This window comes from Jatropha curcas, chromosome 1, assembly GCF_041381405.1.
Source record: "Jatropha curcas cultivar XTBG-Jc1 chromosome 1, XTBG_Jcur_1.0, whole genome shotgun sequence".
Taxonomy (NCBI): domain Eukaryota; kingdom Viridiplantae; phylum Streptophyta; class Magnoliopsida; order Malpighiales; family Euphorbiaceae; genus Jatropha; species Jatropha curcas.
Window position 1 is genome coordinate 21,770,048 of NC_143151.1, and position 24,631 is coordinate 21,794,678.

At 34.8% G+C, this 24,631-nt stretch overlaps 1 protein-coding gene across 1 annotated transcript; it reads left to right on the forward strand.

Moving 5' to 3' along the window:
- Positions 1–2,218: 2,218 nt before the first annotated feature.
- Positions 2,219–19,615, forward strand: LOC149499143 (uncharacterized). Its single transcript, XM_089722053.1, has 4 exons — positions 2,219–2,348; positions 2,547–2,623; positions 3,803–3,902; positions 19,605–19,615. Exons 1-4 carry the CDS (start codon positions 2,219–2,221, stop codon positions 19,613–19,615), a joined length of 318 nt encoding a protein of 105 aa, XP_089578179.1.
- Positions 19,616–24,631: the final 5,016 nt, after the last annotated feature.

The following is a 24,631-nucleotide window of genomic DNA, read 5'->3' on the forward strand; positions in this document are numbered from 1 at the left end:
AAGGTTGTAGTCAACCTCAACCCTTTCTGTTTTTGTGGAGAATAGAAACTCAAATCAAGACATTAGAATCTCATATAAGGAGAAGGTCGCTTGATAACCTATACCACCATAGCTTTTCACCTAAGCTATTACACAAAAATTTTTAAATTAAAGAGCCTGTCTATAACAGATTACAGAATCTATATAGACAGAGAGAAATGCAAATATAAGCACAGGAAGAACAGAAAACGGATTTTGAAAACATATTTAAAGATCAGAACTGTTTGTTGGCTCAAGGGTCAATTTCTAATCTCGGAATTTTGATGATTAAAACAAAACAAATAAATTTAAATTATATTATTTGTGCTAATATTATTTTATGTAGAATTCTTATGGAAAGAAAAACGAACAAGGCAAGTCCTACATTGTGTGTGAAGATATCCGAAGACCCTAGTGGTTAGGCATTTAGGATACTTTGTAGGATAGAGAGAAAATTCATCTATAAGCACAAAAACTAATCTTTCTCTCATCAAAAATATTTTTCGGAAATTAGTTTCTTCAAAAATAATTCTTTCGTCAAAAATTTGTTTTCGAAAATATTCTTTAAAACATCAAAATGATTTAATTACCTAAAATTAAAAAGATTATGTCTCTAACGATTTTGGTAATAAATCATAAGCTTTCTTTTTCGGAAATTATCTTTGAAGATCTAAAGATTTTTAATTTATTCTCTTACCTAAAACGAAGGAAGATTTCATTTTTCGTTTTTAGTAAGTAGTATTTTAGTCGAAAAATACTTTCCAAATAAAACGATTTCGCAAATCTTTATGTTTCGAAAAATACTTTTCTTACCAAGAGTATTAAACAAATTTTTGGTAATTAAGATTTTCGTATCTTCTAAATAAGGAAAGAAAATATTCTGATTTCAAAATAAAATATCCTCTTTCCAAAAGCGAGAGTCACATATCTCTCTATAAAAAGGAGCTTTCATGCTTTGAGCTAAATGGAAGAAAGAGTTTTCGTTTTAAGAGTATTCACCTATTGATCACATCTTTTATCTCTCAAAACTTACTCTCTACCCCCATTTTTCTTTTCATCTTTACACTTCACGTTTTTATCTTTAAAGAGAAAAGAATTTTTATAACTACTTTTGAAAAACGGTTCTGTGTTCTAAACTATTTTCTAATCTGATAAACTGTTTTTCCTGTGCTTATGTTCGCATTTCTTTATGTCTATTTAGATTCTGTAATCTTTAGTATACAGGTTTTTATTTGATAAACATTTGTGTAATAGCTTAGGTGAAAAGCTATTGTGAAAGAGGTTATCAAGCAACCTTCTCCGTGAGAGAGATTCTAATGTCTTGAATTGAGTTTCTGTACTCTGCCAAAAACAGAAAGGGTTGAGGTTAACTAGAACCTTCGGAAAATCTAGTGGGATAAAGGGTAGATCTAGGTGTTGATCTATTGCCTTGTACTGTTGGTTTGTCTCTTACCCTTGAAAAGAGATAACATAGTTGAGGATCTCAAGATGAGTCTTGGGGAGTGGATGTAGGCGAGTTAGTGCCGAACCACTATAAATCACTGTGTTAATCTTTTTAATTTCTGAAGTTTTGCTTGATACTGCTTTACCTACACTTCTATTTATATTTTTAGAAATGCTAAAGTTGTTAATGATTCTGATGTTCTAAAACTGGAATAAGTCTTATCTTCTCTGAATATTAGAACTCTGGAATTCTGATAAGTGAATATACCAAGTTCTAAACTATTCTTCTATTTACAGTATATTTCACTATTTGGGTTTCTAATCAGTTTTCTAAATTTGATTAAAGCTTTGTGAAGCAGTTCTAATTTCAATAACTGTCTCTCACACAGTCTTATATGATTTTCTAAACTTTATAAGGAAGTTCTAATTACAATAGCTTTCCGTCATAAAGCAGTTCTGATATTGAATAAGACATTGTGAAGCAGTTCTAATTAATAGCTGCACTTTGCATAGTCTTTCTATTTTTCATGAATAGAACATTGTGAGGAAGTTCTAATCCATAACTTTTTCTCACAAGTTCTTTACTTTTCCGCTGCACTTAGAATTCTGTATTTTGTTTTAAAATCTAAAATTATTTTTTGAAAACCCAATTCAACCCCCTCTTGGGTTGTGCCATACATATACAGGACCCATAATCTGGTATCAGAGCATTGGCTCTTAACTTACCGAAGCTTAACCGCTTAAGAGATAAGATCCCATGGCAGCCTCACTTCCTCTTACTTCATTAGAAGGTCAATTTGTTTCTAGACCTCCTTTGTTCAATGGTTCTAATTACTCTTATTGGAAAACTAGAATGGAAAACTTCATGAAATCAATTGATATAAACTGCTGGAGGAATGTTATCATTGGTCCTCGTATTCCCATGAAAGTTGTAGGAGATGAGATTGTTAGAAAAACAGAAGAAGAATATACAGATGCTGATTGGAACGATATTGCTATAAATGCAAAAGCTATCAATATTCTTCATTGTGCTTTAGATGCAACAGAATACAACAAAGTGTCTGGATGTAAATCGGCAACAAAAGTATGGGAAATACTTAAAGTCACCTATGAGGGTATAGATAAAGTAAAGGAATCCAGAATAAATATCCTTTGGAGAGAATATGAAATGTTTAGTATGAAAGAAGGAGAAACTATTGCAGAGTTAAATTCTAGATTTACTAATATAGTTAATCCTTTGAGAACTCTCGATAAGGAAATTTCATAAGATGAGCTTGTTAAGAAAATCCTTAGAATTCTACCTAAAAAATGGGATTCTATAGGAACTGTCATGAAGTACAAAGAGACTCCCGTCACTTATGATTGCCTTATAGGAGCTCTTGTTTCAGAAGAAATGAAATCTTCTTTGACCATAGAAGATAAGAAAAAGAAAGTACTGGCTTTGAGAGTAGACTCTAGTGAAGAAAGCTCTTCTGATCTTGATAGTGATGATTTAGCACTAGTTGCTAAAAGATTTAAAAAGTTCTATAGAAAGAGTGGAAGGCCATAGAAAAAGTTTAACAAAAAGAACTTTCCACCCAAAAATAGTAACTTACCTAAGAAAGAACCTTCTGAAGTGGTTTGTTATGAATGCAACAAACTTGGACATATCAAGCCTAATTGTCCTAAATTGAAAAAGAAGTCAACGAAAGAGAAGCTAAAGCAGGCTTTTGTAGCTACTTGGAGTGATTCAAATGATTCTAATTCTGGAAGCCATAGTGATCAAGAAGAAATTGCTAATATCTGTCTAATGGCTACTATCGATTCTGACTCCAAAGAGATCAGTACTCTGACTTCAACACAGAAAGCTAAAATGAACGAAACAAATGCAATGGTCCAGAAGAATGAAGAAAGCACTGTAAGTATTTCTGAACCTGAATCAGAAAATGATCTTCTAAATACTTACAATAATCTTTGCAATGAGTTTGAAAAGCTTGTTAGAAAGCATAAACTTCTACAGAAAGATTTCAGAAAATTAAAATCTGAAAGTAATCATTTAAAAGATGCTTTTTATCAAGAAGTTACATGCAAAGATCTCATCACAGAAATCAAGGATCTTAAAATTTGTAATAATCAATTTTCTGAAAATCAAACACATCTTGAAGAAAAATGTAAAAATCTGAATTCTGAAAATGAATCTTTGAAAACTGAGATTAGAATTCTAAAATCAATTTTAGAATATCAAAGTTTCAACAGAAAGAAAAATCATAGTAAGCTAAATGCACCTATTACCACTAACCCTCCAGGACCCAATATGAGCTAGGTACCTAAATCTGCTTGATCTTTTCAAGTGTGCCTAAGGAGCGAGCTGAAAACAGAGATGTGGTACATGGACAGTGCTTGCTCTAGGCATATGACTGGTGATAGAAAGAAGTTCACCAGATTAGAAAAGAAAAAGGGAGGTACAGTAAGCTTTGGAGACAAAACAAAAGGTAAAATCGTTGGTATTGGTGTGGTAGGTTCTAATCCTTCAATAGAAGATTTATGCTTAGTAGAAGGATTACATTATAACTTGTTAAGTGTTAGTCAGATTTGTGATAAAAATAGAAGAGTGATCTTTGAACCTTCTCATTGTGAAGTTCAGAACATGCATGATAATAAAACCTTATTTGTTGGAAAAAGGTTTGGAAATATATACCTAGTAGATCTCTCTGATATGCATAACGAGGATATATGTCTAGTTTCTGTTGATAATTCTAGTTGGTTATGGCATAGAAGACTTGGACATGCAAGCATGCACCTTATTTCTAAACTGTCTAAGAAAGATTTGGTTCGAGGTTTGCCAAAGTTGAAATTTGAAAAAGATCACATTTGTGATGCTTGTCAAATCAGCAAACAAACCAGAACATCTTTTAAATCCAAGGGCATGGTTTCTGCTTCTAGACCTTTAGAATTACTACACCTTGATTTATTTGGTCCAATTACTCCTTCTAGTCTTGGAGGAAAATTTTATGCTTTTGTTATTGTAGATGATTACTCTAGATTCACCTTGACACTCTTCCTTAGAAATAAGGATGAGTCATATGACATGTTTGTTCATCTTTGCAAGAGAATACAAATTGATAAAGGATACAACATCACGGTAATTAGAAGTGATCATGGAGGAGAATTTGAAAATCAGAAATTCGATGCTTTTTGCAACGAGTCAGGAATCTTCCATAACTTCTCAGCACCTAGAACACCTCAACAAAATGGAGTAGTGGAACGCAAGAACAGAACACTTCAAGAAATGGCCAGAACCATGCTAAGTGATTCTAAACTACCAAAGTATTTCTGGTCAGAAGCAGTTAACACTGCCTGTTATATTCTAAACAGGGCTTTGGTAAGATCTAAACTTAAAAAGACTCCATATGAGCTATACAAAGGTAGAAAACCAAATATTGGTTATTTTCACATTTTTGGGTGCAAATGCTTTATTCTAGATAACAAGAAAAATCATCTTGCTAAATTTGATGCTAAATCTTATGAAGGTATTTTTCTAGGATATTCTAGTAATAGTAAAGCATATAGAGTATTTAATGAAAAGACCCTAGTTGTAGATTCATGTTGTGTTTGATGAATCTGACTCTACATCTAGAACATTAGAAAGTGATGATGTTGTAGATTCTAATCATGAAAAGCAGAATGAACAATCAGAACAACTAGAACAGCCAGAAAGTGAGCAGAACACTGATAATCAAGCAGAACCAGAAATAGAACATGAAGATCAGAATGTAGTTGAAAGTCAAATGCCAGAAACAGAAAATGAAGATTCTCAATTACCAAAAGAATGGCGATTTCATAAGTATCATCCTCAAGAAGACATTATGGATAATCCCTCAGAAAGGATGATGACTAGAGCTCAACTTAAAATATATTTTGGTAATGTTGCTTTCGTTTCTCAATTAGAACCTAAAAATTTAGAAGATGCTCAAAATGATGAAAGTTGGATTCTTGCTATGCAAGAAGAGCTAAATCAATTTGAGATAAACCAAGTTTGGAAACTTGTTTCTAGACCTAAAAATCATTCTGTTATTGGAACAAAATGGGTGTTTAGAAATAAGCTTGATGAATAAGGTAACGTTGTGAGAAACAAAGCAAGATTAGTGGCTCAAGGGTACAACCAAGAGGAAGGCATCGATTTTGATGAGACCTTGCCCCGGTTGCTAGACTTGAGGCCATTAGAATACTTTGTGCATTTGCATGTTTTAAAAATTTCATGTTGTATCAAATGGATGTGAAAAGTGCTTTTCTAAATGGTTTTCTAAATGAAGAAGTGTATGTAGAACAACCTCCTGGTTTTGATATTTTTGATAAACCTAATCATGTTTACAAACTTACTAAAGCTCTTTATGGTTTGAAGCAAGCTCCTAGAGCTTGGTATGAAAGATTGAGTAAGTTTCTATTGGAAAATGGTTTTTCAAGAGGAAAGGTTGATACAACACTATTTATCAAAAATAAAGCACATGACATTCTAGTTGTGCAAATTTATGTTGATGACATAATCTTTGGATCTACTAATATCTTCTTTGTAAGGAATTTTCTAAGATTATGCAGGGTGAGTTCGAAATGAGTATGATGGGAGAATTAAACTTCTTCCTTGGACTTCAAATCAAATAATGTGAAAATGGAATTTTCATTAATCAAGAAAAGTACACTAGAGAATTGTTGAAACGATTCAAAATGGAAAATGCCAAGGTATGTAGTACACCAATGAGTCCATCCTCAAAATTAGAAAAAGACGAAAAAGGTAAGGATGTGGATATCAAGCTGTTTAGAAGTATGATTGGTTCTTTACTATATCTAACGGCAAGCAGACCAGACATACACTTTAGTGTTTGTTTATGTGCTAGATTTCAATCGTGTCCTAAAGAGTCTCACTTAACTGTTGTAAAAAGAATATTAAGATATCTTTGTGGAACTTCTAATCTGGGTCTATGGCATTCTAAAGATGATACATTTGATCTTGTTGGGTATAGTGATTCTGATTTTGCAGGAAGTAGAATAGATAGAAAAAGCACGTCTGGAACGTGTCAATTTCTGGGTAGCGCCCTTGTATCATGGTTTAGCAAGAAACAGACATATGTTGCTCTTTCTACTGCAGAAGCAGAATATATTGCTGCTGGAAGTTGTGTTGCACAAGTTCTATAGATCAAACAACAATTGGCAGACTATGGACTAAAATTAGAAACGGTGCCAATCAAGTGTGACAACATAAGCGCCATCAACTTATCTAAAAATCCAATTCAGCATTCTAGAACCAAGCACATAGAACTCAGACATCACTTCATACGTGATCATGTACAAAAAGATGACATAGTAATTGAGTTCATTCCTACAGAAAAGCAATTGGTAGATATCTTTACTAAACCCCTGAATGAAAGTCAATTATGCTCAATTAGAAGAGAACTTGGTATGTTAGATCTAAACTCGTAACTTTAGAACTCTATAAGTATGTTCTAAACTGCTTTCTATATTCGAAAATGAAAGACTTGCTATGTTCTAATTACTTGTTCTGTGTGAAAAACGTTTTTGTCTAAAGAGAAACACATATTGCTCTGATATGACTTTCTAATGTCACTATCAGAATCTTGCTTTAGACCAAATCCAAAAATAGTTAATTTATTGTGTGTGTTTGTTTTATTATGTTTCGTATCCTTAGTGCTTTGGCGATTTTATTGTTTTTTTTTTATTATTATTTTATTTCTTTTATTCTATTTATCGTTTTGAATTTCTTTAAAAAACTATTCTTTTCGATTTCTTCCGCCACTTAAGTGTTCTTGTCTCTCTATTAACTGCTTCATGTTCTTTCTATTGCTCTCTTGCTAGCAAAACCCTAAGCAGTTCTGTGTTTCAAAAATCTCAACAATGGCCGAATCTAGTTCCACCTCCTCATCCAATTCCTTAACTGAGCAAGAACTTCAACTCCTAAAAAGGCTTTCAAAGAAATATGAGCAAAAGGACAGAAAAAGCTAGAAAAGGAACCAAAGGAAGGAAAAATCGAAACGGCTACTTCAAAGAAACAAGTAGCTAGGGCATGCGACAAAGGTAAATCTATCCTCTCACCATATCCTCTCATGCGTTCGTATGTCATTGATTGGTGTGAACCCCTCCCCAAATGTCAAAAGCATACAAATGCATGTGACTAAGGAAGAAATGCACGTGATGTGTGAGTCGCCACCTTGTTTAATTATTTTAGGGTAAACTAGGAAAAAACCCTAAGTGACTCCGATTTTAATTAACCTAAATGCTAGATTAATTAACCAAATGTTTAAAGCATGGCCTGCGAACCCGAGATGGATCCCGAGACTATGTCATGCTGATGAACTAACCATGAATGAATGCTTGAATGCTTTGCAAGGTAATTGGACCAAAGAAAATTTTTATGATGATTTTGACTTGCCGCTCGGGGTTAAATCCCAAACGTGCCTACGTACTTCCGTTTGAATGGAAGATCAAAGTCGACGTAGTTCGATAGGCCTTCTTTGAAGGGCTTTGAATGAGTATGCTTCATGCATGAGTGTGTGTATGCTTTGTGCATTTTGTTTAGGCATTCTGCCAAAGAATTGTTTGATTTATGGCTTTTATCCAAAAAGAGTGATTTAGGCAATTTGATTGCCAAAATGATTGATTTTAGGCGATTGTCGCCAAAATGATTGATTTTAAGGCTTTTAGCCAAAAAGAGTGATTTAGGCAATTTGATTGCCAAAATGATTGATTTTAGGCGATTGTCGCCAAAATGATTGACTTAAGGCAATTTATTTGTCAAAAGCAATTGTTTGAAGGCTTTTAGCCAGAATGTGTTGATTTGAAGACTTTTAGTCAAAAGTGGGTTGATTTAGGCAAATTGTTGCCAAAAATTGATTATTCTTACTTATAGGCAATTTGTTTGCCTAAAGTAATTAAATGAACTGCAATGTAGGCAATTTAATGCCAAAAGAACGTGATTAATTAAGGCCTTTTAGTCACAATTATTGATGAATTGGACTTAAGCCGAAAATTGTTCGAAATAAAGGCAATCATACCATAGCCATTGATAGACAAGATATTTTAAGCCAATATTGTCGGATTTAAGCTTTACTACCACGATTATTAATTAACCGGGCATTCAGCTTAATCATATTTTAATTGAGGCAATTTACTTGCCTATATGATGATACGAATGCATTTATACAGTTGTAGAATTATTAGGAGTAGAATAGAAGCATGCATTAAGTGCTAAAATTAAATAGGCAGAGTTTAGTTCATGTACCTGATTTAATCGACGGCCGCTTCTTAACTCCAGGTTAAGCTCCTCGTTAAGGGAATTTTGATTAATTTAATTTTAGTGGCCAAATATCACAAGAGAGCAATAAAAGTAAAATTAAAAAAAATGCAAGAAAGCAGTAAAGAATCGCAAAGAGCGTAGGGGAGAAGGAGCGTCCGTCAACACAGACTGAGTGCCGAAAACGGAGTGCCGAGGCCACTATTTATAGGCAAAAACAGACTGTTTCGGCGGCCGGGCTCGGCGGCTGGGCTCGGCCGCCGATGGCCGGTGGTCTCGCTATCTTTTTGCTCCGGAGGCCTTTCCGGGCGCTCCGGACCTCCGAAAAAAATTCCGGGCCCAGATCCGTGATCCTTGCGACGTCCCGGACGTTTCAAGTACCATATTGGCATACTTTCGGTAAACTTCCAAAATGGCCTCCGGTCCGGCCGGACTGTTTGCAGTCCGGGAAAACTAGCTTTTTGAGCCTCAAAATTTGAGTATTCACAGTTGCCCCCCACTGGCTATCATAAAAAAAATGATTTATAAGAGCCAGTGGCTGTCTGAAGGAGCAAATTTTAAGGATGGGCAGAGGAGGAAACCCTGCCGTTGGTTTTTTTCTTTGAAATGAAATGATCAAATGCATGGATTTATGTTTGCAACTTAAAGATGTTTTTGCCTCTTTGAGGACTTAAAAAGAAATTTTGCCTCTTAGAGGACTTGAAAAGATGTTTTCCCCTTAATGAGGGCTTGAAAAGAGATTTTGCCTCTTAGAGGACTTGAAAAGATGTTTTGCCTCTTAATGAGGGCTTGAAAAGAGATTTTGCCTCTTAGAGGACTTGAAAAGATGTTTTGCCTCTTAATGAGGGCTTGAAAAGAGATTTGTTTTATTTTTGTTTTTTTTCTTTGAGAACCAAGGGTCCACCTAAAGTCGAAATGATCAAATGGCTTGGTTTTGGATGAAAAATGGTTGGTCATTGGTTAGGGTTTCACCCTAGGTTTTATGTAAAAAAAAGAAAAAAAAAAAAGGTTAACCATTAACCGGGTTCTACCCTGGGTATGTGTAAAAGAGATTGACGATGGTTGGGTTTCACCCTGGGTTATGTATGTTTTTTTTATAACACTTGCCCCTGAATCCGACTTGGAGGATTTTGCCCCCTGCTTGAGAGAATTGATGCCCTTATTAGCTGAAATAGAATTTCTTCTTAATGAAAGACTAAAAATTCCGTGATTACTTCTGTGATGGGAGAATGGTGAAGGTTCTTATCACTTCTTGCCCCCAGAATGGTGCTGACCATGGAATACTTCAAAACATTGGTGTTGTACTTGTCCAATCGATTGAGGAATCAAAGAGAACAAAGCCACTTATATGACTCGAGGAAACGGACAATGTGGATGACATCGCTCGTCTGAAAGGATCGAAGAAACGATGGTCCGAGTGGAGACGAGGTATTAAAGAATTACCTCTCAACGATTATGTTTGACATTTTTTAGGGTTGTTTTGGAAACCCCGGGGATTGAATTGACATTTTCCTCTCTTTCTTTTTTTTTTCGAGGAATGACTCAAAGAGTGACGCTTTTAAAATGAACTTTTGAGAATGACTCGATTTTTGTGACTCGTTGTGGAATGACCACTGGTGATGGAGACTTGATTTTAGAGACTCATTGGAGACTCGATTTAGAGACTCAAATTTTTCTTGTGGTGAATTTTGACTCGAAGGAACTCAGTGATTCTTGGAAAAAATGATTTATATACTTCCAAGGAGACCTTTGAAAGGGATTTTTTTTTTTTTTTTTAAGGACATACTTTGCTGTTTATCCTACAAAAATGGACTCTCTAAAAGAATTCATGAAAGCACTCTTTATTTTTTTTTTTTTTTTTTTTTTTTTGCCTTAACTTTTGCCTAGTAGCCGCCCTTTCGGGTTTTCGACTCTAGCAGGCTCTTTGCCCTAACTTTTGCCTAGACCGCCCTTTCGGGTTTTCAGCCTAGCGGGCTCAATTCTTGCCTGAAGCCGTCCTTTCGGGTTTTCAACTCCAGAATTTATTTTTCTTTTCTTCTCTTTTTTTTTATTTTTTTTATTTTTTATATTGGCAAAGAGAAAATGCTATTTATGATGCAAACTTATGTTTGTGACCGCGCCTTTGCGGCTGCCTACGTATCTCCAAGAACTCTTCGGGGGATGGGGAGAATCAGGTCTTTCGTAGTTCCTTCGAGGATGCGAACTTCGTGCTCGGCTGGTGCGGAATTCATCTCCGACTTGATGTTAGTGCGGAATTCCTTTCCGTCTTGGTGCGGAATTTATTTCCGACTTGCTGTTGCGGCAAAATTCAATTCCGACTTAATGCTGATTGTGGAATTCATTTCCGATTTGATTTCTTCGGGATTCCTTCCCGACTTGATATTAATACAGAATTCATTTCTGACTTGATTTCTTCGCGGGATTTCTTCCCGGCTTGATGTCTTTGCGGGATTCATTCCCGACTTGATGTTGATGCAGAATTCATTTCTGACTTGATTTCTTCGCGGGATTTCTTCCTGGCTTGATGTCTTTGCGGGATTCCTTCCCGACTTGATGTCTTTACAGGATTCATTCCCGATTTTGATGATGTTGAATCAACTTATTGACTCGAGCTCGTATCATAGTGATGACCCTAGGCGAATCCGACTTTGTTGTTATAGTGGTTTTACCACTGGTTGACTGAAATATGACTTGTATTCATCACAAAGAGTTTTGAATACCCACATTGTGGTGGTAACTTGAGTGGCTTGAGTGTTGAAGAAGCTTTTATGCTTTGAGTTTGTGGCTTCGCCATGTTTGAATTCTTGAGGTTAATTTAATTCCTTCTCTTGAACTTTATCTTCCTCTGAATTTGAAACTTATTTCCTCAATGGTTCTCCTCTCCATAAGGAATTTTGAGGAGACTCTTCTTTTCTTTGTTTTGAGAAATGATCCTTGTTTATAAGGACACTTGTACTTGTGCTATGCTTGGCGCTTGATTTTCAAGGTGTTTGTTATCATCCAATTTGTGGAAATGACTGCTTCTTTTAACTTGCTTTTTCAAAATGTGAGCAGCCTGCTTGGTCTTTGTCCTTATGGCTGAAATGATTTGTCATCTACCCTTAATGGGCTTGAATTTAACAGAGAGCTTGTAGTTGACCCGTTTTTTGACAACTTGATTTCCTGTAGCTTTGTCCTTGATTTCTTTCTTTTGTGCAGAAGTTCCTTTTGACCCATTTTTTCCTTTTGCTTGTTTAGAAGCAGCCTCTCCATAAAGAATTTCGAGGCAACTTGATTCTGAGATTACTTGAGTAGTGTATGGATAGCATCGCGACTTCGTGTAGACCCAACCCGATTCCAAACATAACTTCTTTATTCAGTCGCTTTTAAGCTCAAAGTTCAGACACCTCTCTGTCGGAGCATCTTCCATTCCTGGGTTTTCGGAGAAACCATTCTGGCCCTAACCCCTTCAATCGGCTTTGCCTCGGTACTGTTTGAAGTCTTGCGTACCCTTTTCTAGATCCTTTCCATGATTACCCTTCAAAACTTCCCCTTTGATGGTGCTTCTTAGGATGCCCCTAGCTTTGATTGATGCAGAGCAAATGAATGCATTTTTCTTTGCCAATTTTTATTTATTTTTCTTTATCATCTTTTTTTTTATATTTTTTTTATATTTTTATTATTATTTTTTTCGATTTTTCTTTTGCTTTCACAAGAAAGGATAGGGAAAGAGTATAAACATGATTGGAACGTAAACTGATCCCTTTTTATTGATAAGACAAAATTTGTGTACAAAAGACACTTAGATTTACAAATTTGACTTGAATGGAAATGAAAATGAAAAGAAAGAAAACTAGACCCTAAAAGATAGACTCTAGGTGGACTGTGATGGACTAGGATTGGATTGACTGTAGTGACTTTGTTCTTCTCGATGCTTAAATCGATCAGACAGGTTGTTGTTGGTCTTGAACAATTCCTTTGTTCTTTTGGAGGTTTGATCTCAACCTTCTCAGACACAAACTTCATTCATTCCTAAGCAAAAGTTCGAAAGGATCGAACGATTCTTGTTCAGCAATTTTTTTTTGCATTAATCCCATTGTTAGGCAAGGAATTAGTTGATGTTCAGCTTGCTCTTGGGGATGATGGACCCATTGTCAACCAGGTCTTGCAGACGGTTTTTCAAAGTCCAGCATGATTCGGTCTTGTGCCCATGTCCTTGATGGTACTCACAGTATTCATTGGCTTTGAAATTCCGGGGCAGGAGGTTTGGTAATGGCCTTGCTTCTAAGGGCTTCAGTAAATTTGCTTTCACTGCTTCTCGGAACACCAAAAGGATTGGCATGCCGAGATCAGTATATTGCCTCCTTGGCGGATTGTTTCCCAAATTCCCAACACGTAAAGGATTCGTAGGGATTATACTGGCTATTTCATTTGTCTCACTGGACCCAGCATGATTCTGCTTCTTGTATGAGTCTTCTTTGAGTTGACCCAACTGGATTAAGTCTTCCACCTTAGTTGCAGTTGCAATGAGCGATTGGAACGTAGGCAAGTACTGTGTTTGAAGCTGTGACTGGTAGACAGGCAGTAAATTCTTGATTATTATGTCAACTTGTTCCTGTTCAGAGGGTCGGTTGATCATTTGAGCAGCTTTGGCTCTCCACCTCGAAAGGAATGAGGAGAAGGGCTCATTGTTCTTTTGTTTAGTGGTTTCCAGCTCCCTCCGGGTAACATCCACTTCGATATTATAATGGTACTGCGTGTTGAAAGCATTACATATGTCCTCCCAATATTTCATTTTGGAACGATCCAAGCTTACAAACCATCTTAATGCAGCACCAGTCAAAGATTGCTGAAACAACTGAGCAAGGAGCTCACTATTCAGGCCAAACGGGTTTAGTGCACCCACATACATTTTCAGGTGCGTTTTGGGACAGGTGGTTCCATCAAACTTGTCCATGTTAGGCATCTTGAATTTTGTAGGTAATCTTGCTTCGGGGAACAAGGACAAGGAGTCCATGTCCACCACTTCCTTGTGTGTCTTGAGGGCAGTAATAGACCTTTCCAACAATTCCAGCCTCTCTCTCATTTTCTGAGCTTCCAGCTCCGAAGCAGTTCCAGAGAGCATGTCATCCGAGTTAAGGGTAGGGTTTGAGGATGTTGGTTCAGCACCAGGTCCCTGATTGGAGGCAACAGGATCACCTCCCCCAGCGGAAGCCCCATTTCCATTACCATTACCCAGTTCAGCTATTAGGGCAGTCCTCTGTGCGGCTAAGGCCTCATTCATTCTGGCCTCCATCCTGGCTTCCAGTTGTTCTATGAGATGTCGGATGTCAGCAAGTGAGGCCATTGGTGCAGTCGGGGTTGTTGGACTCGTGGGTGAGAGCTCAGTTGGTGTTTCGGGTACAGGTGGTCTTTGGAGGGGTACCTGTGAAAGGACATAGTCAAAATGATTAGACTATCCTATATAAGGTGTTTTCATAGGCTATGTGAGATAGTGTGAGGTAGGGTAGTGTTGGTATAGGGAAGAATAACTTGACCCTGTGGGATGGGATGGTTTGACCCTATGTGGTAGGGTAATGTTGGTATGCTAGGACACCTAGGATAGGACCCAATGGGATGTGATATGTAAGGTAGAGTGCTTAGGGCTGGACACCTCGACTTTTCGAAAGGCCCTGAGTTCTCAAAAAAAAATTTTTTTTTGTGAAGTATGGGATGAATGCGTGAATGCGCACAACATCACAACATAAGTCATTTTATGATATGATTCACATCATTGGGTGCATACAGTCCTAAAGGGTAGGTTCTATAGGCTATGACTCAAATAGAGAATTGGCTTATAAGGGACCCTTGAACCTTGAGTATGGATATACCTAACCACATGTGAAACAAAGAGTTTCGCGTGGGTCTAACGGTACGCATACCCATGGGCCACCCCCAAAAGGATTAGGAGTGGTTTGCGGTAACAGGGAGGACGCTTTGGCTGTCCGTCGACATAATCAGAGAGACTTGCCGATCAGCGCTACTTGCTATCCAGACTTAGAAGTTTGAACAGAGAGAGAAGAAATTCATTTGAAATTCATTTTTTATGCAGTGGAGAAAAAGATTCTCAATCGTGCAAACAAATTTGAATGATTTAAAGCAAATTTCAATTAGGTCCAAATTCTTTTTATTAAGCATTCTTAAAGAAAGAATACTTAATCTTTGTTGGGGTACCCTGCAAAACAAAGCGTAGTAAAATAATATCCTAATGAAGGACAGGTTAGTTTACACAGCAATTGTAGTCCACTTTATGCAAAAAGATTACAATATTCCCCAGCAGAGTCGCCAAACTGTGAACCCCTCCCCAAATGTCAAAAGCATACAAATGCATGTGACTAAGGAAGAAATGCATGTGATGTGTGAGTCGCCACCTTGTTTAATTATTTTAGGGTAAACTAGGAAAAAACCCTAAGTGACTCCGATTTTAATTAACCTAAATGCTAGATTAATTAACCCAATGTTTAAAGCATGGTCTGCAAACCCGAGATGGATCCCGAGACTATGTCATGCTGATGAACTAACCATGAATGAATGCTTGAATGCTTTGCAAGGTAATTGGACCAAAGAAAATTTTTATGATGATTTTGACTTGCCGCTCGGGGTTAAATCCCAAACGTGCCTACGTACTTCCGTTTGAATGGAAGATCAAAGTCGACGTAGTTCGATAGGCCTTCTTTGAAGGGATTTGAATGAGTATGCTTCATGCATGAGTGTGTGTATGCTTTGTGCATTTTGTTTAGGCATTCTGCCAAAGAATTGTTTGATTTATGGCTTTTAGCCAAAAAGAGTGATTTAGGCAATTTGATTGCCAAAATGATTGATTTTAGGCGATTGTCGCCAAAATGATTGATTTTAAGGCTTTTAGCCAAAAAGAGTGATTTAGGCAATTTGATTGCCAAAATGATTGATTTTAGGCGATTGTCGCCAAAATGATTGACTTAAGGCAATTTATTTGCCAAAAGCAATTGTTTGAAGGCTTTTAGCCAGAATGTGTTGATTTGAAGACTTTTAGTCAAAAGTGGGTTTATTTAGGCAAATTGTTGCCAAAAATTGATTATTCTTACTTATAGGCAATTTGTTTGCCTAAAGTAATTAAATGAACTGCAATGTAGGCAATTTAATGCCAAAAGAACGTGATTAATTAAGGCCTTTTAATCACAATTATTGATGAATTGGACTTAAGCCGAAAATTGTTCGAAATAAAGGCAATCATACCATAGCCATTGATAGACAAGATATTTTAAGCCAATATTGTCGGATTTAAGCTTTACTACCACGATTATTAATTAACCGGGCATTCAGCTTAATCATATTTTAATTGAGGCAATTTACTTGCCTATATGATTATATGAATGCATTTATGCAGTTGTAGAATTATTAGGAGTAGAATAGAAGCATGCATGAAGTGCTAAAATTAAATAGGCAGAGTTTAGTTCATGTACCTGATTTAATCGACGGCCGCTTCTTAACTCCAGGTTAAGCTCCTCGTTAAGGGAATTTTGATTAATTTAATTTTAGTGGCCAAATATCACAAGAGAGCAATAAAACTAAAATTAAAAAAAAAATGCAAGAAAGCAGTAAAGAAACGCAAAGAGCGTAGGGGAGAAGGAGCGTCCGTCAACACAGACTGAGTGCCGAAAACAGAGTGCCGAGGCCACTATTTATAGGCAAAAACGGACTGTTTCGGCGGCGGGGCTCGGCGGCCGGGCCACCGGCCTCGGCGGCTGGGCCGCCAGCTCCGGCGGCTGGTCCGCCGGTGGCCGGCGGCTGGGCCGCCGATGACCGGTGGTCTCGCTATCTTTTTGCTCCGGAGGCCTTTCCGGACCTCCGAAAAAAATTTCGGGCCCAGATCCGTGATCCTTGCGATGTCCCGGACGTTTCAAGTACCATATTGGCATACTTTCGGTAAACTTCCAAAATGGCCTCCGGTCCGGCCGGACTGTTTGCAGTCCGGGAAAACTAGCTTTTTGAGCCTCAAAATTTGAGTATTCACAATTGGAAATTTTTTGGTAGTAATGAGTTTGATTTCAAGGAACTCTTTGAGTTTCAAGGATGGATGTGTTTCCTGTCGTTAAACCGACTATGTTATGAAAGTTTAGTCAAAGAGTTCTACGGTTCTCTTAAGGTTAGTGGAACAGAGTCGATCTCTGTTAAGCTTAAGGGTGAGATCAAAACTTTGTCTTACGCTGACTTGAGCAAGATTTTTGATTTGCCAAATGCTGGGTCTAGGGTGACGAAAATTAAGGATATTTCTAGGGTTAATGAGTACAAAAAGGAAGATTTTGTGAAGAAAGTTATGAAAAGGGGTTCTGCTGACAAACAGGGCACTATTGAATGTTCAAACTTGACAGACAACATGAAATGGTTATACAAATTGATCGTGCCTTATATGTATCCCAAGAGTGCCTCACGCACGTATGTGAACCAGGTTGAGTTGTGCATGATGTGGCACATAGTTGAGAAGAAACCTCTCAACCTATGTCTTATTATCTTTGACAAGATGCAGAACAACCCAAAGAAACTGCCCTATGGTATGGTCCTTACACTAGTGTTTGAGTTTCTTAATGTTGATTTAAAGGAGAGTGATGGGTATAATGTCTCAAAACTAGACAGCGGGTCATTAAAAATGAAAGATGAAGAAGGAGAAGGAGAGAAGGAGAAAGAAGAGAAGGGAAAAGAAGAAACTGAGAAAGAAAAGAAAGAGACAGGAGAAGTTGAAAAAGTGAAGAAAGAAAAAGAAAAAGTTGAGAAAGAAGAGAAGGGAAGAGAAGAGGCTGAGAAAAAGAAGAAGAGAGAAGACAAAGGAAAAGCTAAATTAGGAGAAACAGAGAAGGAGGAAAAGATTGAGGAAGTAGGAGAAGAAGAAAAGAAATTAGAAGAAGAGAAGAAGGAAGAGATAGAAAAAGAGAAAGCTGCTGAGAAGGAAGCAGAATTAGAAAAAGAAGAAGAAACAGAAGAGAAGAAACCTCTCAACCTATGTCTTATTATCTTTGACAAGATGCAGAACAACCCAAAGAAACTGCCCTATGGTATGTTCCTTACACTAGTGTTTGAGTTTCTTAATGTTGATTTAAAGGAGAGTGATGGGTATAATGTCTCAAAACTAGACAGCGGGTCATTAAAAATGAAAGATGAAGAAGGAGAAGGAGAGAAGGAGAAAGAAGAGAAGGGAAAAGAAGAAACTGAGAAAGAAAAGAAAGAGACAGGAGAAGTTGAAAAAGTGAAGAAAGAAAAAGAAAAAGAAAAAGTTGAGAAAGAAGAGAAGGGAAGAGAAGAGGCTGAGAAAAAGAAGAAGAGAGAAGACAAAGGAAAAGCTAAATTAGGAGAAACAGAGAAGGAGGAAAAGATTGAGGAAGTAGGAGAAGAAGAAAAGAAATTAGAAGAAGAGAAGAAGGAAGAGACAGAAAAAGAGAAAGCTGCTGAGAAGGAAGCAGAATTAGAAAAAGAAGAAGAAACAGAAGAGAAGAAACCTCTCAACCTATGTCTTATTATCTTTGACAAGATGCAGAACAACCCAAAGAAACTGCCCTATGGTATGGTCCTTACACTAGTGTTTGAGTTTCTTAATGTTGATTTAAAGGAGAGTGATGGGTATAATGTCTCAAAACTAGACAGCGGGTCATTAAAAATGAAAGATGAAGAAGGAGAAGGAGAGAAGGAGAAAGAAGAGAAGGGAAAAGAAGAAACTGAGAAAGAAAAGAAAGAGACAGGAGAAGTTGAAAAAGTGAAGAAAGAAAAAGAAAAAGTTGAGAAAGAAGAGAAGGGAAGAGAAGAGGCTGAGAAAAAGAAGAAGAGAGAAGACAAAGGAAAAGCTAAATTAGGAGAAACAGAGAAGGAGGAAAAGATTGAGGAAGTAGGAGAAGAAGAAAAGAAATTAGAAGAAGAGAAGAAGGAAGAGACAGAAAAAGAGAAAGCTGCTGAGAAGGAAGCAGAATTAGAAAAAGAAGAAGAAACAGAAGAGAAAAAGGAGTCTGGAAAAGTTGAAAAAGGAAAGAAAATAGAAGAAGTCAGTGATGCTGAGACAGAGAAGCTAGAATTAAGTGATGAAGAAAAGTCAACTGAGGTCAAAACAGAAAAAGAATATGAGTTCTTGTCAGCTCAAAGGAGTAGGGAAGCTATGCTAGGAAGAATGGAGAGAGAGCTAATAGAAGAGCATAACAAGGAACTCGATGAGGCAATAAAGCATTGCAAGACTGTGATTGAACAGAATCAGTCTCTCATTGAGACCTTGGAAAGGATGAAAGATGTGAATGAAAGGAAATTAGCTACTCTGAAAGTTAAAGGAACACCCTACACTCCTACCTCAGAGAAACCAAAGAAAGTCAAGCACACTACGGGTAAACATAGAACTCATGGAAGAAAGCCTCCACTGCACCCTTCTTCTAAAAGGCCAGAAAGTTCTTCTGAAACCGCTCCAGCTCAGAATCTGAGAAGTTCTAAGAGACTTAGAACTGATCCCAAGCCTCTCTGATTTCCTTTTATGTGTTCTGAACAATATATTTTGCTTTATCTTTGTAGGTTATATTTTTGGAATTCTGTTTAATTTTCTATTTATTATGCTCTGACTTTTTTTTCTAACCCTTTTGTATGATGACAAAAAGGGGGAGAACGCAGGTATTTTGGTGGTGTTTTGGATATTTTGGTACGTACTTAGTGACCAAAGTACTTGTATTTTAGTGTTTAGTGTTTAGTGTTTTCTAATCTTAGTGTTTATTTGTTTCTAATCTGTGTTGGTGTTTATTGTTTTCAATATGGTCTATTTTGGAGAGCTACATAATTTATATGATGAACTGAGTGTTTTAGAACTTAGATTCTTATTCTAACGTCTGTATTTGCTCTACAGGTTGGTTTTGAGATCTTTTTGTTCTAATATCAGTTTCTATTCTATTCTTTTGCTCTGACCATATGCTCTGATTATTAGAACTTAGAATATCTTGTCTATCTTTGCTAGTTCTAAAATCAGTTTGTAAAATGTCTCCCTAGTTCTAAATTTCATAAATAGTTTTATTGCATCTATTCAGGGGGAGCATTATACATGTTCTAAATTCGCTTCATATTAATATCTTTTGGCATGTTTAGAACTTATATGCATAAAATTTAGGGGGAGCACATGTTTTTATGTTTGCTAAATTTATTGGTTTTGTCATCATCAAAAAGGGGAAGATTGTTGGCTTAAGGGTCAATTTCTAATCTCGAAATTTTGATGATTAAAACAAAACAAATAAATTTAAATTATATTATTTGTGCCAATATTATTTTATGCAGAATTCTTATGGAAAGAAAAACGAACAAGGCAAATCCTACATTGTGTGTGAAGATATCCAAAGACCCTAGTGGTTAGGCATTTAGGATACTTTGTAGGATAGAGAGAAAATTCATCTATAAGCACAAAAACTAATCTTTCTCTCATCAAAAATATTTTTCGGAAATTAGTTTCTTCAAAAATAATTCTTTCGTCAAAAATTTGTTTTCGAAAATATTCTTTAAAACATCAAAATGATTTAATTACCTAAAATTAAAAAGATTATGTCTCTAACGATTTTGGTAATAAATCATAAGCTTTCGTTTTCAAAAATTATCTTTAAAGATCTAAAGATTTTTAATTTATTCTCTTACCTAAAACGAAGGAAGATTTCATTTTTCGTTTTTAGTAAGTAGTATTTTATTCGAAAAATACTTTCTAAATAAAACGATTTCGAAAATCTTTATGTTTAAAGGAAAGTAAGATCGTCTTTTACTTTTCTTACCAAAAGTATAAAACAAATTTTTGGTAACTAAGATTTTCATATCTTCTAAATAAGGAAAGAAAATATTCTGATTTCAAAATAAAATATCCTCTTTCCAAAAGCGAGAGTCACATATCTCTTTATAAAAAGGAGCTTTCATGCTTTGAGCTAAATGGAAGAAAGAGTTTTCGTTTTAAGAGTATTCACCTATTGATCACATCTTTTATCTCTCAAAACTTACTCTCTACCCCCATTTTTCTTTTCATCTTTACACTTCACGTTTTTATCTTTAAAGAGAAAAGAATTTTTATAACTACTTTTGAAAAACGGTTCTGTATTCTAAATGATTTTCTAATCTGATAAACTGTTTTTCCTGTGCTTATATTTGCATTTCTTTCTGTCTATTTAGATTCTGTAATCTTTAGTAGACAGGTTTTTATTTGATAAATATTTGTGTAATAGCTTAGGTGAAAAGCTATTGTGAAAGAGGTTATCAAGCAACCTTCTCCGTGAGAGAGATTCTAATGTCTTGAATTGAGTTTCTGTACTCTGCCAAAAACAGAAAGGGTTGAGGTTAACTAGAACCGTTGGAAAATCTGGTGGGATAAAGGGTAGATCTAGGTGTTAATCTATTGCCTTGTACTGTTGGTTTGTCTCTTACCCTTGAAAAGAGATAACATAGTTGAGGATCTCAAGATGAGTCTTGGGGAGTGGATGTAGGTGAGTTAGTGCCGAACCACTATAAATCACTGTGTTGATCTTTTTAATTTCTGAAGTTTTGCTTGATACTGCTTTACCTACACTTCTGTTTATATTTTTAGAAATGCTAAAGTTGTTAATGATTCTGATGTTCTAAAACTGGAATAAGTCTTATCTTCTCTGAATATTAGAACTCTGGAATTCTGATAAGTGAATATACCAAGTTCTAAACTATTCTTCTATTTATAGTATATTTCACTATTTGGGTTTCTAATCAGTTTTCTAAACTTGATTAAAGCTTTATGAGCAGTTCTAATTTCAATAACTGTCTCTCACACAGTCTTATATGATTTTCTAAACTTTATGAGGAAGTTCTAATTACAATAGCTTTTCGTCATAAAGCAGTTCTGATATTGAATAAGACATTGTGAAGCAGTTCTAATTAATAGTTGTACTTTGCATAGTCTTTCTATTTTTCATGAATAGAACATTGTGAGGAAATTCTAATCCATAACTTTTTCTCACAAGTTCCTTACTTTTCCGCTACACTTAGAATTTTGTATTTTGTTTTAAAATCTAAAATTATTTTTTGAAAACCCAATTCACCCCCCCCTCTTGGGTTGTGCCATACATATACGGGACCCACACTGTTCTTTAGAAAATGTTGTTGATAAGTTTTCTTTTCTCTTAAAAATTTTTCTTAAAGCAAAGAGACGAAAATAAATAGGAGGATTGAAGAGAGAGCTTTGAGAGACTTAAACTTTGAACAATGGACTCATATTCTTTTGCAAAACCCATTTTTTTTAAGAGAGGAAAGAGTTTTTATATGAAAAGATGATAGTCTCTTAGAAGTTAACGTTGAGATTTTTTTCTTTAATGAGCAATGAAGTTTCTGATGTTTCTGATGTTTTTAAGCTAATGAGGCAATGCATAGGTTGCAATTAAAAGGGCTGTTTGACCATATTTAATATTCACACATGCAAGGTTAGGAGATGAAAGGTTCAGTTTAGAAAACAGTGTAACATTTATAGCAGAAACAGCCAACTGTATTAGAAACAGACAACTGTATTAAATCAGAAACTACTTTTTAGATCAGAAAACGCTTTTTGCAAAATTTCATTTAATAGCTACCAAGGATATTTACTACAAAAATATTTGAGATGGGAAAACGTGAAGAGTAAATATTTTGACTATATTCTCTTAATAAATTTATTCAAAAGCATTTAAAAACAACTTTGAGAGAGATAAAATAGATTTGTGCTTATATAAAATAGATTTGTGCTTATAATATTAGTTACTCTCTATCCTACAATAATTTTCTAAGGCTTATTATAATACTAACCAATAAAAAATATCTTCATTAATCTTCATGGTCTTCAAATAAAAGTCTTGGATTGTAGGAACTTCATTTCTTCAATAATTTCCATATTTAAAAAATCTGCATAAAATAATATTAGCATATACAAGGATATTAAATTTATTTGTTTTGTATAATCATCAAAATCTCAAGATAAAATTGACCATTGACCCAACATTAATTATACAAATTAATTTTTAGCATCGACTTTGATGTTTAAAGTTCAACATTTTTTTTTTTTTTTGTCTTATAGCAATAGATAAGTTTGTTTTAGGATTTTGATCTTGTATGTAATGTAATTAAAAATTTTACGCTATGTTTATTTTCCGAAAAATACATTAATTTCTAATATTTGGCTGTTACATAAAAGATCACTTAAAAAAAGTAATTTTCAGCATTTGGTACAATATTAAGAAAAAAAATAATTTTTCACCATATAAATAATCCATTCCTATTTATTATATTTTACATAAATTAAAATATAAATCTAATTAAGTACATGAAAACGAAAAAAGAATCAAATAAAAGATTAACCATTGCAAAAAAAATTATTGTAATAATTTCATTTTAAGTCGAAAATAAAAGTTATATATTGGCCTCAAGTGCTAATATATGTGTGTATATATATATGTAGGTCCCGTTTTATACAGTACAATCCAAGAAGGAGGTGAATTGGGCTTTCTAAATATTTAACCTTTGAAACTCAAATCATAATTCTAAAGCAGCGGAAATAAAATTTTTTTATGGGAGTTAGTTATTGCAATTAGAACTTCCTCATATGGCTTATAAAAGATTAAAACATTAATTATAACTCAGATTCAGATTTCTTCAAAATATATCAGGATAAGTTGGAATTAGAGAAATCATAAACAGTCTATTAATCCATAAAGATGAATCTTTTACACTTTCAGAATTAGAATAACATAAACAACTTTCATTTCAGAAAACATAAAACATATGTGAAAATAGAGCAAGTGCAATCAAACAAGATCTCAAAAATTAAAAGAAGATTAACACAAGATTTATAGTGGTTCAGCACTAATTTGCCTACATCCACTCATCAAGACTCATTTTAAGATTCTCCACTATATTATCTCTTTTAAAGGGTAAGAAACAAACCAACTTATAAAGAAAACTAGTCGAAAATCGCGCTTCCCGCGCGAATATTTAAATATTATTTTATTAATTATTATTGTTGATTTTATTATTATTATTGATAAACTATTATGCATTGTCAAATTGTTAGGTCGAACAATTAAAAATCCTACTTGAAATAATTAATAATGGTTCAAAACGATTTGTAATAAAATGACTATGACATTGTTTGCAACAGCATAATATTGTAATCAAGTTTCTTTATCAAAATAATCCCATAGTGGAAGAAGTACCATATGTTGAAATTTGCCAAAGATGATTAAAAAAACTTGGTAAATTTCATTATTAAAGATATTTAGATACTTGGAATTAATTTTAAAGATAAACATATGGGATAAATGAAAAAAGAAAGTACAACAAACGGAGCCTCAATTATAATCATATAAATAAAAAAAAATTATATAATAAAATTGAATCATACAGTTTGTATAACGAACTGTAAACAACACGTAAGGCATGTTTTATATAGAAGCTACTATTAACAATAACCATGCCAATTAGCTTTAAAAATAAAAACAAAGCAATTTGTTGAATTATATTAAAGTTTTTAAATTGTTAGATTAGATATTCAATTCCAATTCCATAATTAAATATTTATATTTTTAAATTATTATTCATTGATTTTGTTGGCTAATAACTCAAAAATTAATTTAAAAGAATAATTAAATAAAAGCTTTTGTTAAATAATATTGGAGTTCCCACATTGTGAAATCAGAAATTCAAATCTAATTAAGCAAGTGAAACTAAAAATAGACTATTTAAAATTATTCTTTGAGTTTGATGGCTAATAACTTAACAACTATGAACTATGCAGTTGTGGAAAGATCATCAAATTTGGAAAAACTGCAAGTTTTAGATTTCTCATATAATTATAAGTTGGACAGAAGCATATTACCGTGGATAGCTACTCTTACATCAATAAAGATTTTGATT